Here is a 16,838-nt window from a genome sequence, read left to right as displayed (position 1 = left end):
TGTGTAGTATTTTACTATATGACTATACCACAATTTATTTACCCTTTTCTCTGTTAATGGACATTTGAGTTGTCTCCAGTTTGGACATACTATGAATAAAGCTGCCATAAAGCTGTTCATGTCTTTTGGTGGACATAAGCACTCGGTTTTTTTGGATACATATCCAGGAGTAGAATTACTGGGTCATAGGGTAAACATATTTTTAGCAATAGTAGATACTGCCAAATACTTTTTTCAAGGTGGTTGTACCAATTTAGCTGCCACCAGCAATGGAAGAGTTTAAGTCTCTCCCCATCTTTACCAACACTTACCAGTCTATTTCAGTTCAACTATTCTGATAGAAGTGTAATGGTATCTCATTGTAGTTGTCATTCCTTTTTCTAATTACTGATGATATTGAGCAGTTTTTCATATGTTTATTGGCCATTTGAAATTCCTCTTTTGCAAAGTGGTATTCAAGTCTTTTTTTGAACTTTTTTTTTATATATTTTGGATACAAGTCTTTTTGTTATATGTATTATGAAAATCTCTTGAGATGTGGCTTGCCTTTTTATTCTCTAGTGGTGTCTTGATGAACAGAAATTCTGAATTTTTAATAAAGTCCAATTTATGAATCTTTTATAGTGTTTTTTAGTCCAACTTAAAAAATGTTTGCCTATCTCATGGTCATAAAGATATTTTGCCTATGTTTTCTTCTACCAGTTTGATTATTTAAATTCATGCCCATCCCAAATTAATTTCTTTGTATGCTGTGAAGTAGGGAACAAGGATCTTCCTTTTCCATATCGATATCCAATTAACCTCACACCAATTATCAAAATACCTTCCTTTCCCCACTGAATTACCATACAGTGTTTACCGTACATGAAATGACCATGTGTGTGAATCTGGTTTTGGATTCTTGAGTCTTTCCCATTAATTTACTCACCTATCCTTGTACCAATACCATACTATCTTAATTATTATATGTATTATATATTATAATCTAATTTGTATGGATGTGCCTATTTTAGACTTCTCATATAAATAGAATCGTACAATATGTAGCCTTTTGTGTCTGGCTTCTTTTGGTTAACATAATGTTTTCAAGGTTCATCTGTGTTGTGGCATGTATCAGACCTTCTTACAGCTGAATAATACACCATTGTATGAACATGCGATATATACTTTATCTGTTGATCGACTGATGGACATTTGGGTTGTTCCCACTTTTTGGCTATTATGAAGAATGCTGCTATTAACATTTGTGTCCAAGTTTTCATGTAGACATGTGTTCTCATTTCTCTCGGGTATATTACTTAGGAATGGAATTGCTAGGCCATATGTAAACTTTGTGTTTAACATTTTGAGAAACTGCCCACTGCTTCCCAGAGCAGCTGCACCGCCTTCCATTCCCGGCAGTAGTGTGTGAGGATTCTCACTTCTCCAACAATTTCTTGATATTGTCAAATATCTAGTTAGGGTTCAAATTTCCTCAACTCTTGCATAAGTGCCTTTTTTACAGTTGGTTAGTTCACATCAGTACGAAAACAAGGTTCATGCATTGCATTTAGTTTATATGTGCGTTAAGTCTCTTCCAATCTCACCTACCTTCTTTCCTCTCCCCCTTTCTTTCTGTCTCTCTGTATCTCCTAATCCTCCCTCCCCTTGCTGTTTATTTGTTAAGAAAATTTGTCCTGAGGAATTTCTGACATTTAGATTTAGCTGATTGCACCCTTAGGGTATAATTTCCCTTTATTTCCTACTAATGAGTAGTTAAATCTAAATATTTTATCACATATAGGTTTGATATTTCTGGAAAAATGACTTCATAGATGGTGCCATGTACTTCCTATTTTCTTCACATCAGTAGGCCCATGTCTTAAGTCAGCTTGGACTGCCGGAACAAAATACCACGGTATGGGTGACTTCTGGAGTCTGGGAAGTACAGGATCAAGGTGCCAGCAATTTTATTTCTGGTGAGGGCTCTCTTCCTGACTTGCGAAAGGCTGCCTTCTCACTGTTCCTCACGTGGTCTTTCCTCAGTACGTATATGCAGGGGGAGAGAGAGAAGATCTCTCTCCCTTCTTCTTGTGAGGCCACTAATCCCGTCATGAGAGTCCCACCTTCATGACCTAATCTAACCTAATTTCCTCCCCAAAGGCTCTATCTCCAAGTACCATTACATGGAGGTTAGGGCTACAGGGTAAGAATTTGGGAGGGACACAAACATTCATAACAGCCTATAATTTTTTGTCTCTTGTTATGGTGCTAAGATTGATTATTGGGTATAGGTGTGGTCAGCCTGATCAATCCACTATAAGGTTTCCCGTCAACCTGTCACCTAATGACTCCAGCAGCCATTAATGATTATTACCTAGATCCATTATTTCATTAGGGGCTGCAAAATGGTGATATTCTATCATTTATTCTGCATTTATTAGCTGTAATTCTTTTATACAGAAGAACTTTTCCTTCATCAGCTGTTTGGTTACCCTAAAAGGAAAGGTGGGGTTAAATATGTGTTTTGACCTTTGTTTACTAGTTTTAGAATAATGAGTTGGTTCCTTAGCCCCCTTTAAAGATGACTAATGAGGTGCTTTTCTTTTAATATTATTATGAGCTCATAGATTTTTAGCATACGAAGGCTATCTGGAAAGTATCCAGCCATTGTTAATAATATTTTTCATATTACATGGCTGGATTCTTTCCAGACAGCCCTCATACATGATGTATTTCAATCCATGGCATTTGATATATTTTCGATTCCAAAAATTGTTCCTTTACTTTGACTATTTTTTCTTTCTGACAATCCCATTAATCTTTGATAGCTTCCTTACTCTCATGGACAAGATCCTACAGATTGCATTTCTTGCCCCCAACCTGGAATCAGCCATTTCTCTAAGGAATTCTGATTCTTTTTAGTGAAAAATGTTATTTGGAGACCACAATTTATATGCTAGGAATATTCACTCCTCCTCCTCCCCCATCCTCTGCACTCAGGGTTCTGAAGTGCCTTCTTGGTGTGTGGCGGGGGTCGGGGGAGGGCAGGCCCCTCATTGGGAATCATGACCTGAGTGAGCCATGATGTGATAGGACGGGTGGGACCAAAGTGTCCCCCAGGTGCATGGGGGCCTTCGCTGCCTCCTGGGCACAGCTTCTGCCCGCCCACTCCATAAGCTAGCGGGTCCCCACTGGTCTCTCACTTGCTAAATGCAGGTCTGTAATACAGGTCTTCCCCGCTCCACATCACGGCAGCACCTTACGCCGTCATGCTACATCTTCCTAGACACTTTCACTCCCTTGCAGCTCTGCGCTGGTTCCCCGGTTACTTCTCAGAGGGCCCCTTCTCAGCCTCCTGCACTGGCTCCTCTACCCACTGAAGGTACCATGTTCCTCAGCATCCTAGCTGTGCCCTCTGTTCATTGACTGTTTTTTTTAAAGTTTATTGTCACATAAAAAAGTAAATACAGATCTCAATCTGGGAGATTCCAAAACTGAAAGTAGTTAGAAGCTCAGAGGTGGGCTGTTCCAGGCTGGCTTACACAGCGAAAATGGGGCAGCTGTTTAATCTTTACAGGGATTGGTTATTCAGGAAGCTTCCGATCCTGGTGGAAGGCCAAGGCGGAGCAGGCGTAACACATGGAAAGAGAGGGAGCACGAGGCAGAAGGTGGGGTGCCAGGCTCTTTTTAACAGCCAGCTCTGGCTGAAACTAATAGAGTGAAAACTCACGCACTACCCTGAAGAGGGCACCAAGCCATTCGCGAGGGATCTGCCCATGACCCAAATCCTGCCAAGCCCCACCTCCAACATTTGGGATCAACTTTCAACGTGAGGGTTGGAGGTTAAAATATCCAAACTATAGCACTTTCCAAAAATGGTAAAAAATAATTATTTTTAACCAATCCCTGCTATCTGTTCATTTGAATTTTGAGTAGCCACATCTGTTCCCTGCTGGGTCTCCTTCCCATCTGTCCTGACACTTTGGGTGTGCTCAGTTCTCCCTGGTGGCAGCTGCTATTATTGCTGGTAATGAAAATGATAGTGAACACCTGTTGAGTACCAACTTTGCGGGTAGGTTTGCCAAATTTTGTGTGGGGCATACTTAATGAAAAGTATTCACTGCTTGTCTGAAATTCAGATTTAACTGGACGTCCTGTATTTGTATTTGCTGTATCTGGCAGCGCTATCTACTTGGCACCCATCCAGGCCCTTCATGTGTATTTCATCCTGACACCAATTCTGTGAGTTAGGTACTATTGTTAACCGCATTGAGGCCCCAAGATCACCCAGGTCACAAATGGTGTCACTAAGTTGAACTCCTGCAGGCTGACTCCAGAGCCCTTGCTTTGAACTGTCGCCCTATACTGGCTCATTCACCTAAAGCCATCCACAAAAGCCGTCAAGAGAATGCGTCCTTTCCTTGCCACCGTGGCAAGAGCAGAGGCAACGCAGATCTGTAAAAGCTTATTCGCTTTCTTCCCCGACAAGCCCCGCAGCCAGTGAAGGGCGCGGCAGGCCTGCAGCCCGCGAGCCTCTCCCCCACCAGGCTCGGTGTGATCTGCTTTTGCGCACGTCTGCTGACCGCGTCCTTCCCTGCTGCACAGATGACTTCCAGACTCGTCCTCACACCTTCCCCCAGGCGACAGCAAGCTCAGCCATGTGTTGCTGCGTCCCTAATGACCGTTTCCTTCCTTTTCCGGTGGCTCGTCTTGCTATACTGTCATTACTGTAACCAGAGAGCAATGCCACACTGTTCATTGTTCCATCCCCTCGGTTGAGCTCCAGATGTGTTTCTCTCTCACTTCTTTTTAATAGATATAAAACTCTTAAGCCTCTTAATTTCGTCAGTAAATCCCTAATGTTTCTCCTAAGTTCCTGACCTCACACATCCTATTCCTACTAAAACTGACACATTTCCATCTTCCAATAGAGTACATTATTCCTGATCAGCACCACCCAGCGCTTCAGTGATCCAGCTCTCGCCCTGATGGAGATGACTTAAATTAAGATTTCTAAGCCAGCATCCTCTCCAGAACCCCATCCCACATTTCCAGCTGCCTGCCCTCTTCTGCCGCCCTACAGCTGCGACGCTCGTTTCTTTCTCCTTCCGATCACATGTAGCAAGTACAAGCGCATTTCCTCAGGGAGCTGTTGCAGATGAGGGCGCTCAATAGGGTGTTGTTGGATCAGGCCCAGTTCATGTACTCAAGATGCTGTTCTCAAGGTGTCATTGTCATTTACCTTAAGAAAGTTTTTATTGAAACTCCAAGAAGTGTATTTTCTCTAAGTATGAAAGGCAATACGGCATTTTGATACCGCAGCTGAGAAAAGCTAAGGATGGATTTTTATTGATGGATACTTTACAAACAAAGAAGAAAAATCCTGATCCTATATTATATGTCAGGCACTGTACTATACTGACACAGGGTCTCGCTCTGTTGCCCAGTGGTGTCACATAGCTCACTGCAACCTCCAACTCCTGGGCTCAAGCGATCCTCCTGCCTCAGCCTCCCGAGTAGCTGGAACTACAGGCGCACACCACCACACTCAGCTTATTTTCTTTTTTTAATTTTTGTAGAGATGGGGTCTCACTATGTTGCTCCGGCTGGTCTCAAACTCCTAGCCTCAAGCTGTCCTGCCTTAGCTTCCCAAAGTGCCAGGATTACAGGCATGAGCCATTGCACCTGGCTACTTCTACGTATTTTTTATTCCATCTCCTTCAGCAGAAGATTATTTGTGTTTTCCCCCCTCTTGCTAGGTTTAAGATTATGAATTTGCTGGGTTTTTTCCTCTTAACAGGTTGGTCAGGCCAAAGATGAACTGCTGACCAGTCAGCTGATAGACCACCTGATGGGAGAGAGTGACGGCATGCCCAAGGTACTGCAGATGTTTGCTGCACTCGGATCTTCATGTCTTAGTTGTGATTTTAGTTTATTCTGCCCTGCTTTTTGCCTATCACACTGTTACAACAGACTTATAAAATTTTCGCTCTGAAAGTAGCCGTAGATCATCCAGGGGTGGGGAACCTGTGGCCTTGGGAACACGGGCAGCCTTCTGGATCCTTGAGTGTGGGCTTTTGACTGAATCCAAATTTTACAGAACAAATCCTTTTTGCATTTAGAAGATAACATGTACATTCACTCTTTGAAGTGGGCATTGCCCCCCGTGAGATAGCCATGCCTCTCCAGATGACAACCCACCAACAATTTTTCTCAAGCGTTATAGTTTTGTTTATTCTAAGAATTATGAAAAATGACCATTGGAACTATGACTTAGCACTAATTCACTGAAAATCAGAGCATGCTTTGTTTATATCTCCAAAATTACGAAAATTAACAGAAATCATATTAAACATAAAACTAACTCACTTTAAATATAAAGTAGAAATACATCGTTAAGAGCATATTTTCAAAATATGCGACTCTGTGGCTTCCTGCAGAAGTCAGCCTTCTCTCAGTCCAGATGAGAGAGACCCACAAGCCTTTGAGGATGCCCCCAGAGCCGTTCCTTCCCTTCCGTGTGCTGTGAAGGAAGGAGGTTTGCTTGTGAAGAGCTCAGGTCACTGATTTGAAGAGAGGGCGACAGAACGATGATAGAACGTCAGAGCTGGCGAGGGGTGGAGCAGTCCCTGAGTCCATTTCCCTTATCTGTCGGATACAGCCACTGAGACCTACAGAAGCTAATTTAACTTGCCAGAGAACACAGGCCCTTGACCTGTTCCAGACCACCTCCCGTTATAGCCGTGTGCTCTAATAACCTGGAAACCAGCATCAAATACATGAAATTGTCTAGAGTTGGAATAGAAATGGAAAATGATCAAAGGCCAAAGAAAATTTTGTAGACCAGAGAAAATTTATATAGGTATAAAAATGTTTGAAATTTTGCAAAATTGGTACATTGCATGGGAGTACATTTTATTTCCAAGCACATGGGAGACACTCTGTGGAGTAGGATCAGGAACACAGGCTGAAATCCTGTGGTTCAAATCCTGGCTCTGCCTCTCTCCTGTTGTGTTTTAGTTTCTCATCTATGAAATCAGGACGATAATAGTGCCTTCCTTCTAGGGTGGGTATGAGGATTTAAATGAATTACTATTTCTTAAGTACTTAGAATACTACCTGGCCACCATATTAAACTCTGAATAAATATTTGATACATGAACTAATTCTTTATTCATTGGCTTTTTTAAAAAAAAAAAAAAGACAGGGTCTTGCTCTGTTACCCTGGCTAGAGTACAGTGTACAGTCACAGCTCTCTGCAACCTCAAACTCCTGGGCTCAAGTGATCCTCCTGCCTCCGCCTCCCGAGTAGCTGGGACTATAGGCACTTGCCACTACACCTGGCTGATTTTTCTATTTTTTGTAGAGACAGGGTCTCACTATGTTGCCCAGGCTGGTCTCAAATTCCAACATACTAAAGTGATCCTCCCTCCTCCACCTTCCAAAGTACTGGGATTACAGGCGTGAGCCACTGCACCTGGCCCCTTCATTGGCATTTTAAAATCAATATCAATTCTCAGTTACTGGCAGATGAGTGTGGTTCTAACTGAAATGTCTCAGCTAATGAAGAAAGTGATGTTTCTCTAATGGTTTGTATGTCAGGATGCCAAGTACCTGTTCCGCTTGTACATGGCTCTGAAACAATACCGAGAAGCTGCCCGCACTGCCATTATCATTGCCAGAGAAGAGCAGTCTTCAGGTAGGTCCGTAATAATGTACGTTCCTCTCCCCAGACGAGTAGTAGAGTCACGCCCAGGAAAGAGCAGCCGGTTTCTAAGGCAGGCTTGCTTTGAACCTAAAAGACTCAAGAGATGACCATTCCGAGAAGTAGAGTAATTTCCCCTCACGGAGCTAGTGACTAACCAGCACCACTCCCTCCCTGCGCACAGCCTCAGGGTTTCCAGCTCCTGGACCACTGTTCTCTGACCTCCGCAGCCTACAGCCCCTGCTACAAACTCACGGTGTTTGCTTTCCATTCCTTGCATTTGGCCCTAACAATATAAAGAGAGAAGGGGAAGATAATCTTAGATAAGCATGAGGAAAAAAGAAAAAAAATTTGAAAAAAAAAGATGGAAGATAATTATGTGGTGTCATTATGGACCCAGGTCTTCATAATATCCAGGGACTATCACAGTACCTCCAGAATGGTTCTGCTCATGTGGATGCTCTGGAAATACTTATTTTTGAGACAGGGTCTTGCTCTGTTGCCCAGGCTGGAGTGCAGTGGCGTAATCGTAGCTCACAGCAACCTCAAACTCTGGGCTCAAGTGTCCTCCTGCCTCAGCCTTCTGAATAGCTGGGACTACTGCCTGGCTAATTTTTCTATTTTTAGTAGTGACAGGGTCTCACTCTTGCTCAGGCTGGTCTCGAACTCCTGACCTCAAGCAGTCCTCCTGCCTCGGCCTTGCAAAGTGCTTGGGATTATGGGCGTGAGCCACCGTGCCCAGCCTGTAAAGATTTATTGAATATTGAATTAGAGAACTAGTCTGATTTCTTTACTGATTTTTACAAGCCATTTCTCTTAGGTGTTCATAAGTATGGAAGACAGTTTTAGAAAATACGCAGGTGAATAAGACATTACTCTATTCAGCTTAGGCTGATCTAACAGCCACTGCCCGTCAGAGGCGTGCTAGGAGCTCAGGACACAGAGAAGACCTGAGCCACAGTTCAGCCCTCAAGGGTCATGATTTGATGGGAGAGTCAGAAAATAAATTCAGAGTTGTTATGTCCAGGGTGACGAGTGCTAGAATAGAAAGAAATCTGCTTTTCAGGCCCCAGGGAAGGGGACCCAGGGCATCCTGAGGGCGGGGTGGAGAGCTGGCCCGCGGAGACGAGAGAAGGCAGCAAGAGCTTCAGCTGAGCTTTGGAGGCGGGCAGGAGGTGGGGGGCGTGCTGGGCACGGAAGGCAGAGACTAGGCCGGAAAGCTGGCGGAGGGGCGGCAGATGCCGAGGGGCAGGGCGCGAGGCCGCTGCGCAGCCTGCACTCGCAGGCACCACGGCGCCTGATGCCTCGCAGGGTTCACGCCAGGGCGTGCCCGTGGGGCGTCCGGGCGTGGAGGGAGGCCTGAGGTTTGCAAAGGCCTATCCTGACATCTGCACGAGGGCTCGCAGGGAAGACGCCTGCGCCGCGGCGACGGAAGTGACGAGGAGCGCTCACAGTGGGCTGGAGGAAGAGGCCGGGTTCGGGAGGCTGGGAAGGTAGATTCAGAACAGCGTGACCCAGGGAGCCTGGAGCCAGGTGGGTTGTCCTGCGGGAGTAAGACACCGGCAGGACTGGCTTTATGTTTATAACATCAGTTAAAATAGGAAACACTGCTGAGTTACTTTACGTAAGAAATGATGGCAATATTGCCAATAACATAATCAACAAAATCCACTTTTAAGATGAGGGTCCATAGAACATCCTTGGATTTCATCCTTTGCAAATGTCATTTTACCACATTTTTTCAAGGAAACTATCGGAATGCACATGACGTTCTCTTCAGCATGTACGCAGAACTTAAATCCCAGAAGATCAGAATCCCCTCTGAGATGGCCACCAGCCTGATGATCCTACACAGCTACATACTGGTGAAGGTGAGGCCCGGGGGTGACCTGGACATGACCTGCCTGGCGGGTTTATCCCCCCCGGGACGTCTCCGTTAGACGAAGCGATTTCCTAGATCTCTATAGGGTTCAATGACAAAAGTAAGATGCAGAACAATTCCACACTATGCTGCCTTTTGTGTACAAAAAGGCAAAAAAGTAGGAATGAATATTTATTGCAAATAAAACTAGGAGCCTACTGAAGAGACTAGCAAAAGTAGATTCCGAAAGGGAAGGAAGCATGGGCAAGGCAAACTGCACTTTATGTATTTTTCCAAATTTTCATTTATGTCAAAGTACAGCTTTCCATGTTAATGCTAAACTGGCTCTCTGGCCAGTCTATAAGAGCTTATCATGTTATGAATGGGTGAAGTCCTAATTATTGTGGTTATCGGCACTGTCCACTAGAAATTTCTACAGTGGTACAACTGTTCTGTGTCTGTGCTGCCCAACATGGTAGCCACGCGCCTGGCTGTGGAGAGCACTTGAAATGCAGCTAGTGTGACTCAGAAACTAAGTTTTTGATTTTACATAATTTCAATTTTTAAATTTAAATAGCCACATATGACTGGTGACTACCATATTGGACCACAGGTCCGTAACACCGACGATGAGGGAAACACATTTAGAAATCTGACGTGCAACCCTCAGGAGTGCGTTCTCCTTCAGAGAAGCAGGAGGGTCCTTCTTGCATCAAGAAAGGGGTTGGAAGGAGGCGGGAGGCCTTTCCCGGCTTCGGGCCTGCGCGGCGACGTCAGCGTCCAGACCGAAGCGCAGAATCCGGCACGTGGAGCCTGCGGAGCGGGGGGAGGAGAGAGACGCTTCCCGTAGGCGGCGTCCTGGAGCGGGGCTGCTGCTCGCCCTCGCCGTGGCCCCAGGGGCGGCCCCTGCCCTCCCGCTGAAGCGCGCCCCTCGGGGCTGCTCTCGCGCGCGGTACCAGGCATCCCCAAGATTTTGTAAGATTTTAACTGCTCGTAGTTTCGAAAGGGAAACTATCAGACTATTAAATCAGAAAAAAATTGATGCAAAAATGTCACGGGCATCTTTGACACAAAGGGCTGAAGAAAGATGCGTTCACGTTTCGGGGGAAGGCAGACTAGGCTCTGGGGGTTGCTGGAAAAAGCCGGGACAGGGGCTGGGCTGAAGGACACCCGGGGCCTTTGGGCGTGGACAGGGCTGGGCAGTGCCACAGGGTAAGGTGCGTCGTTTATTTCAGATCCACGTTAAGAACGGAGATCACATGAAAGGGGCGCGCATGCTCATCCGGGTGGCCAACAACATCAGCAGGTTCCCGTCACGTAAGTGCTCCCTGCGGAGCGCGCGCCACTCCCCCAGCACCGTCTAAGCTCTCGCGGACGCGAACCCATTCAGCCCTCACAGCAGCCCCACGAAGTAGTATGTTGGGGGCCGCAACACCGCCCCCGGCTTTGATGATCCTTTACTAGAGGGTTGGCAAGACTCCACACACAGCAGCAGGAAAGGCTAAGATTTCTCACAGCCAAAGGGTACAAAGCGAAGTCAGCAAAAGGGAAAGGCGCATGGGGTGAAATCCAGAGGGGACCAGGCGCAGGCACAGGCCTCCAAGAGTTCCTTTCTGGTGGAGCCACACAGGACACGTTCAGCAGCTCCTCCAGGAGTGACTTGATACGTGGGAGGCTTGTTAAAGACTCAGCACCCAGGGCTTTTACTGGGGGCTGGTCACTAGGCACCCTCTGCCTGCCGCACGCCCGGTTTTCTAGACACCCAGAGAGCAGGTGTGCAGCATGACCACGCTGTCTGTACGAAGACTGTAGGCACAGTGAGCCACTCTCATCAGTTCTGAAAATGGGGGGAACCCTCCCCAAATCCAAGTTCCTAGATGCAAGCCAAGGTCCAACTGCTGAAGCAGGCCTTCCAAGGATAGCAGCCTCAAGCCTGCACGTGAGCACTGCTATTTTCCCTGCTTTACAGATAAGCCAACTGGGGCAAAAGCAGTGAAGCAGCCTTTGCCCAGGACCACGTTGTCAGCCAATGAAAGTCCAGCTCCATATTCTCAACTGCAGCAGAATACTGCACCAGAAAAGCCCCATATTCTAAAAGACAAGCAATTGTGACATTCTCAGATGATTCGATTTTGTCACACTCTGTGACAGGCTCAGAACACTTTTTCTGCAAAGGGCCAGAGGTTAAGTGTTTTGTTTGACTTTGCCACTCTGTCACGAATAACACACGAACGAATGAACTTGACTATGTTCCCATAGAACTTTATTTTTGGACACAGAAATTTGAGCCTCGTATAATTTTAACATGTCACAAAGTATTATTCTTCTTTTGATTTTGTTTCAGCCATTTAAAAATGTAAAAACCATTCTTAACTCACAGACCGTACAAAAAGTCAAAGGACCAGATTTGGTCCATGGGTTATAATTTGCCAATCCCTGTTCCCTAAACTTACTCTTTTTTATTACATGAAAAACACTTTAAAATAATTGTATGCCATGCTGGCAAAGGGTGGGACAGGACAAGCACTCTCATGGCTGCTGGTGGGAATGGACATTGGTACGGCCTGTCTAGAAAGCAGCTTTGGGGGTGCGGGGGCGGTAAAAGTATTTTTTAAAGGTCATGTTCTTTGAGCCAGTAATTCTGAGTGTCTGTCCTGAAGAAAGAATTAGATGCATGCAGAGAGGTTGGTGCATAAGGTAATTAATCTCCCTAACCCATTTACCAGCAGTTCCGCCGATGCAAAATGCATCTCAGAGGTGTGCAAAGACACTAAAGTGTCGCCTCCAAGGGAAGGCAAAACGTGGTATAATCAGGGAAAAGACATGGGTGGGGTCAGTGGGCCTGACTCCACTGCCGTGCCATTTCCTCAGTCAACAGCGTGTATTTGGTTCTTTACAGACAAACCGGAGTTCAGAGAGGTGTGACGCTGTGTTCCTGCTGAGCCAGGCATGCTGTCGTGCCACGCCTCTGAGACACCGCGCGCTTTCTGCTCTCCCCTTTGTCTTGCAGACATTGTGCCAATCCTCACGTCCACCGTGATCGAGTGTCACAGGGCAGGCCTGAAGAACTCTGCTTTCAGCTTTGCAGCTATGTTGATGAGGCCTGAATACCGCAACAAAATAGATGCCAAATACAAAAAGAAGATTGAGGCGATGGTCAGGTAGGCACAGCCAGCCCTGTCTGCTGTCTAAGCACGTTTCTCAACGGCGTTGTTAAACGTGTAGCTGCTTGTGCGCAGGCTCGATAAGAAAACGGAGGGGTAGCGGTCAGGATCGGATTCGGCTCTCAGCAGCAGAAAACCTGACAGTGGCTCAGCCAAGTCCGTATACACAGGGTGACTCATACACAGGGTGTCACAGCCCAGGGCTATGTGTCGTGACGCCACCAAGCACAGATCCCTTTGTCTTCCAGCTTCACCATCCATAGCATAGAGTGCTCTTCATAGTTGCAAGACATCTGCCGCACCTCCAGACATAACGTCCCCGTTCAAGACGGGAAGAAAGAGGGAAATTAAAGGTTGAAAGAGTCTTTACCTTTTTATTTAGGAAGGCATCATGCCCAGGACTTCCATTTTCACCTCTGTGGCCAGTACTGCCACACGGTACTTGCAGCTGCAAAGTGGAAGCAAAGTTCTGTTGGCGAGGAAGGTGGAGAAATGGCTGTTATGGAGGCAGCAAACTGCGCCTGCCACGAAGGCGTGAATAAAACAGGGAATATTCTCAGTGCAGGAACCTTCGTGTTAGCCAGCCCCGTGGCAGCAGAGTTCATTTCCAAATCCCGTGCAGCTCCAAAGGCACGCAGACTTCCCTCGCCTCAGAAAGCAGTAGTGGCCTGCTTTTCTAAAGGACAACTAGGAAATTAGTACTAGCATTTATCAAAGGAAAAATTAATTGCAATCATGTAGTAATTTAAAACTATCACTTACTCAGAGTAGTGATGACATTTGGGTTTATAACCAGGAGACCCAGCTCTACCTGAATCTTGATCTAGACCGTAGCCAAGAGAGATGATTGAATTGGCAGTGGCAAATGAAAGCAAGTAACACGTCGTTAGCTGGGCTCTGGGCCAGCCTTCATGGCAGAGAACCCCAAGCTGGATGGGGCTACGTGGAACACTCCTTTCCTTATTTTTCTGTTTTCTTTAAGAGGGCTGATTCTGTGGCCTAGGCTTAAGTACAGTGGCATGATCACAGCTCACTGCAACCTGAGCTCCTGGGCTGAGGTGATCCTCCTGGCTCAGCCTCCTGAATAGCTGAGACTACAGGCACAAGCCACCATGCCCAGCTAATTTTATTTTACTTTTGTAGAGACAGGGTCTCACTGTGTGAGTAGGGACTGGTCTTAAACTCCTGGTCTCAAGCAATCCTCCCGCCTCAGCCCCCAAAAGTGCTGGGATTGCAGGCATGAGCTACTGCACCCAGCCAGAATACCCCATTTTTTAAACCTAAGTAGCTTCAGACCAAATCAGTGTGACCCAACATACCTGCTAGCATGGAGAGTGAGGTGGGCAGAAAGTAACTAGAAAATACAAGATAATATTAACTCACAGCTTAGTGCCACGCTGGGCTAGGCTCTGGCTTGAAAGAGCTGCTAGTCATTCTCTCCTGAGCCTGAGTAATTGATAGCTATGTGGTCCAATGTGGTACCTGTTAGCAACATGTGGCTGTTTCAATTAATTAAAATGGAATAAAATGCAAAACTTAGTTCCTCACATGACCCGTATTTCAAGGGCTCAAATGTGGCTCCTGGCCACCCTATTAGCACTGTAGAAATTAGAACATTTCTACTGTCACAGAAGGTTCTACTGCACAGCACTTTGCTGTGCTGTGGTTAGCCTTTTCCACCTCACCTACACAAAAGGGAGAGACTGAGGAAGAACAGCAGGCTCAGCACGCCAGTGGCACAGGGAGAGAGGAGACGGAAGACTCACGTCTCCTGCAATTTAGTGTGCTGAGAACTCCAAGTCCTAGACGGGGCCCGTGTGATGCCCTGGACGCTGACCAGTCCTCAGTCCTCTTCCTCCTTCGTGGAGCTGGATCAAGGGCGACGGAGCCTGTAAGCATCTCCGAGCCCAGGGTCTGACCATGAAGAAGTAGGTGCGCTACCTGTTCCTAGTTTTCCAAATGTGCTCTCTCTTTGCCATCCATGTTACGTGAAATAAAGTGTTTTTAAATAACGTGATTCTTCCTCACAGGAGACCCGACACATCTGAGACAGAAGAGGCCACGACTCCGTGTCCATTCTGCGAATTTCTTCTCCCAGAGTGTGAGCTCCTCTGTCCTGGATGTAAAAACAACATCCCATATTGCATTGCGACAGTAAGTTTCTTCATAACAGTTTCCCTTTCTTTGCATACATATTTGTAACCCATTTTAACACTTGATGTGTGTCGGTATCATCTTCACTTTTGAAATAATCTTACCCTTCAAATTTCCTGCAACATTTGGCATATCATTTCATGGCCGACAAGGTTGAAAGTTATATTCAAAGCATGTAATAATCTAAGTGAAAGCACCGTCAAGGTAGCACAGACTTGGGCTCACACGGTCTTAAGCCCAAATTCTTTTTCTGCCACGTGTTGGCCACATAACCAGGTGCAATCTGCCCCACCTTGCTGGGTTCATCTGTAGCAACGCCTTCCTCCTGAGACCAAGTGCAGACTGGCGAGATGACACGTGCAGAGCCTTGGCACGATGCCTGGCATGCGGTCGTGCTGAACAAGCGGTCGTTTTTATTAGAATGTCAAGACTAGTTATCAGAAAACTTTAAAATGTCAGATTGTTACTGGGCTGATATAAGCTTTATTTTTATTTTTTTTGAGACAGAGTCTCACTCTTTTGCCCGGGCTAGAGTGCCGTGGCGTCATCTTAGCTCACAGCAACCTCCAACTCCTGGGCTCAAGCGATCCTCCTGCCTCAGCTTCCCGAGTAGCTGGGACTACAGGCATGCGCCACCATGCCCGGCTAATTTTTTTTTCTATATATTTTTAGTTGTCCAATTAATTTCTTTCTATTTTTAGTAGAGACGGGGTCTCGCTCTTGCTCAGGCTGGTCTCGAACTCCTGAGCTCAAACAATCTGCCCGCCTCGGCCTCCCAGAGAGCTAGGATTACAGGCGTGAGCCACCGCGCCCGGCCTATAAGCTTTATTTTAAAGGAAAATAAATTCAGGTAATGATGTTACAAAATTGAAGATTATTCTCCTTTAAATATGAATCTGGTAAGTAAAATCTAGCTGTAGTCCTTTTGACGCCATCATCTTTCCAGTCACTCGTGAAATATCATTAATTTTATAATTTAGAGGTCTGACTTTTAACTGTAATTCAGTTGTTATAATTGAATAATGGTAGGAGTTTTTAAAATAAAGATGAATTTCACTCCTAAATGTCCTATTTCCAGGGTCGGCATATGCTGAAAGACGATTGGACGGTGTGTCCGCATTGCGGCTTCCCTGCTCTGCACTCGGAATTTAAAACGTGAGTGCGTCGTCCTCCAGCCGCACAGGTTTACCTGCGAACGGGCCTTTCATTCTGAAGTACGCTTGTATTTGTTCATGTTCCCAAAGAGCTCTAAAGACCCAAATCGTCGTCTCGAAAGAACTTTCTATTACCTTTGAGACCATTATCCTTAAAAAGGATCTTGCATGAGACTATTTCTAATTCTTAAACCGCATGATGAACATGTGTTGAGAGGTGTGAACAGAAAATACTTGTTTTTCACATTAGAGTAACCAAAGGTAAAAGGAATAGGATATATTTAATTTACTCTACATTCTCTAACCCCCCGACAGCATGTTGAACACTGAAAGCACATGTCCCATGTGTTCAGAAAGACTGAACTGCACTCAACTGGAAAAGCTGTCGGACTGTACCCAGTACCTGCGAGCAGAGGTGGAACAGTGAGCGGCGCGTTCAGGCAGGTGCCAGACCATGCGCTCACCTTGTCGCGCCCCCGGGTGAACAAGCCCTTCACTTTGTGTTGGCATTGACTCCTTCTGATGCATCATGTGGCTTGTCAGACTCGAACAATCTGACAACAAACCTTCGATGTATTTTTTTAAATGCTAAAATGCAGGTATTAGTTTCCATAGTGACAACAGTAGTTTGGCCAAGCAGCATCATGGATTCCAACTAGAACCTATTTTACCGAATCACATGGAGTTCTTTTTTTTTTTTTTTTCTCTGCATATTATGGGGGTACAAATGTTTCGGTTACATTGCCCTTGCTCACCCCCAGTCAGAGCTTCAAGCGTGTCCATCCCCAGATGGTGCACATCGCACTCATTATGTATGT

At 45.8% G+C, this 16,838-nt stretch overlaps 1 protein-coding gene across 1 annotated transcript in view; it reads left to right on the top strand.

The window, feature by feature from the left end:
* WDR19 (WD repeat domain 19) overlaps nucleotides 1-16,455 on the top strand; it is a 71,722-nt gene extending 55,267 nt beyond the window's left edge. The window contains exons 29-36 of the mRNA XM_012644513.1: nucleotides 5,783-5,860; nucleotides 7,585-7,681; nucleotides 9,434-9,558; nucleotides 10,784-10,865; nucleotides 12,559-12,709; nucleotides 14,743-14,866; nucleotides 15,945-16,021; nucleotides 16,336-16,455. Coding sequence (XP_012499967.1) covers nucleotides 5,783-5,860; nucleotides 7,585-7,681; nucleotides 9,434-9,558; nucleotides 10,784-10,865; nucleotides 12,559-12,709; nucleotides 14,743-14,866; nucleotides 15,945-16,021; nucleotides 16,336-16,447 — 846 coding nt within the window. The 3' untranslated portion in view covers nucleotides 16,448-16,455. The remainder of the gene's footprint in view (nucleotides 1-5,782; nucleotides 5,861-7,584; nucleotides 7,682-9,433; nucleotides 9,559-10,783; nucleotides 10,866-12,558; nucleotides 12,710-14,742; nucleotides 14,867-15,944; nucleotides 16,022-16,335) is intronic.
* Nucleotides 16,456-16,838: the final 383 nt, after the last annotated feature.

This window comes from Propithecus coquereli, unplaced genomic scaffold, assembly GCF_000956105.1.
Source record: "Propithecus coquereli isolate 6110/MARCELLA unplaced genomic scaffold, Pcoq_1.0 Scaffold213, whole genome shotgun sequence".
In the NCBI taxonomy this organism is placed as follows: domain Eukaryota; kingdom Metazoa; phylum Chordata; class Mammalia; order Primates; family Indriidae; genus Propithecus; species Propithecus coquereli.
The sequence above is the reverse complement of the archived record's forward strand: the minus strand, read 5'-3'. Positions and strand labels throughout refer to the sequence as shown.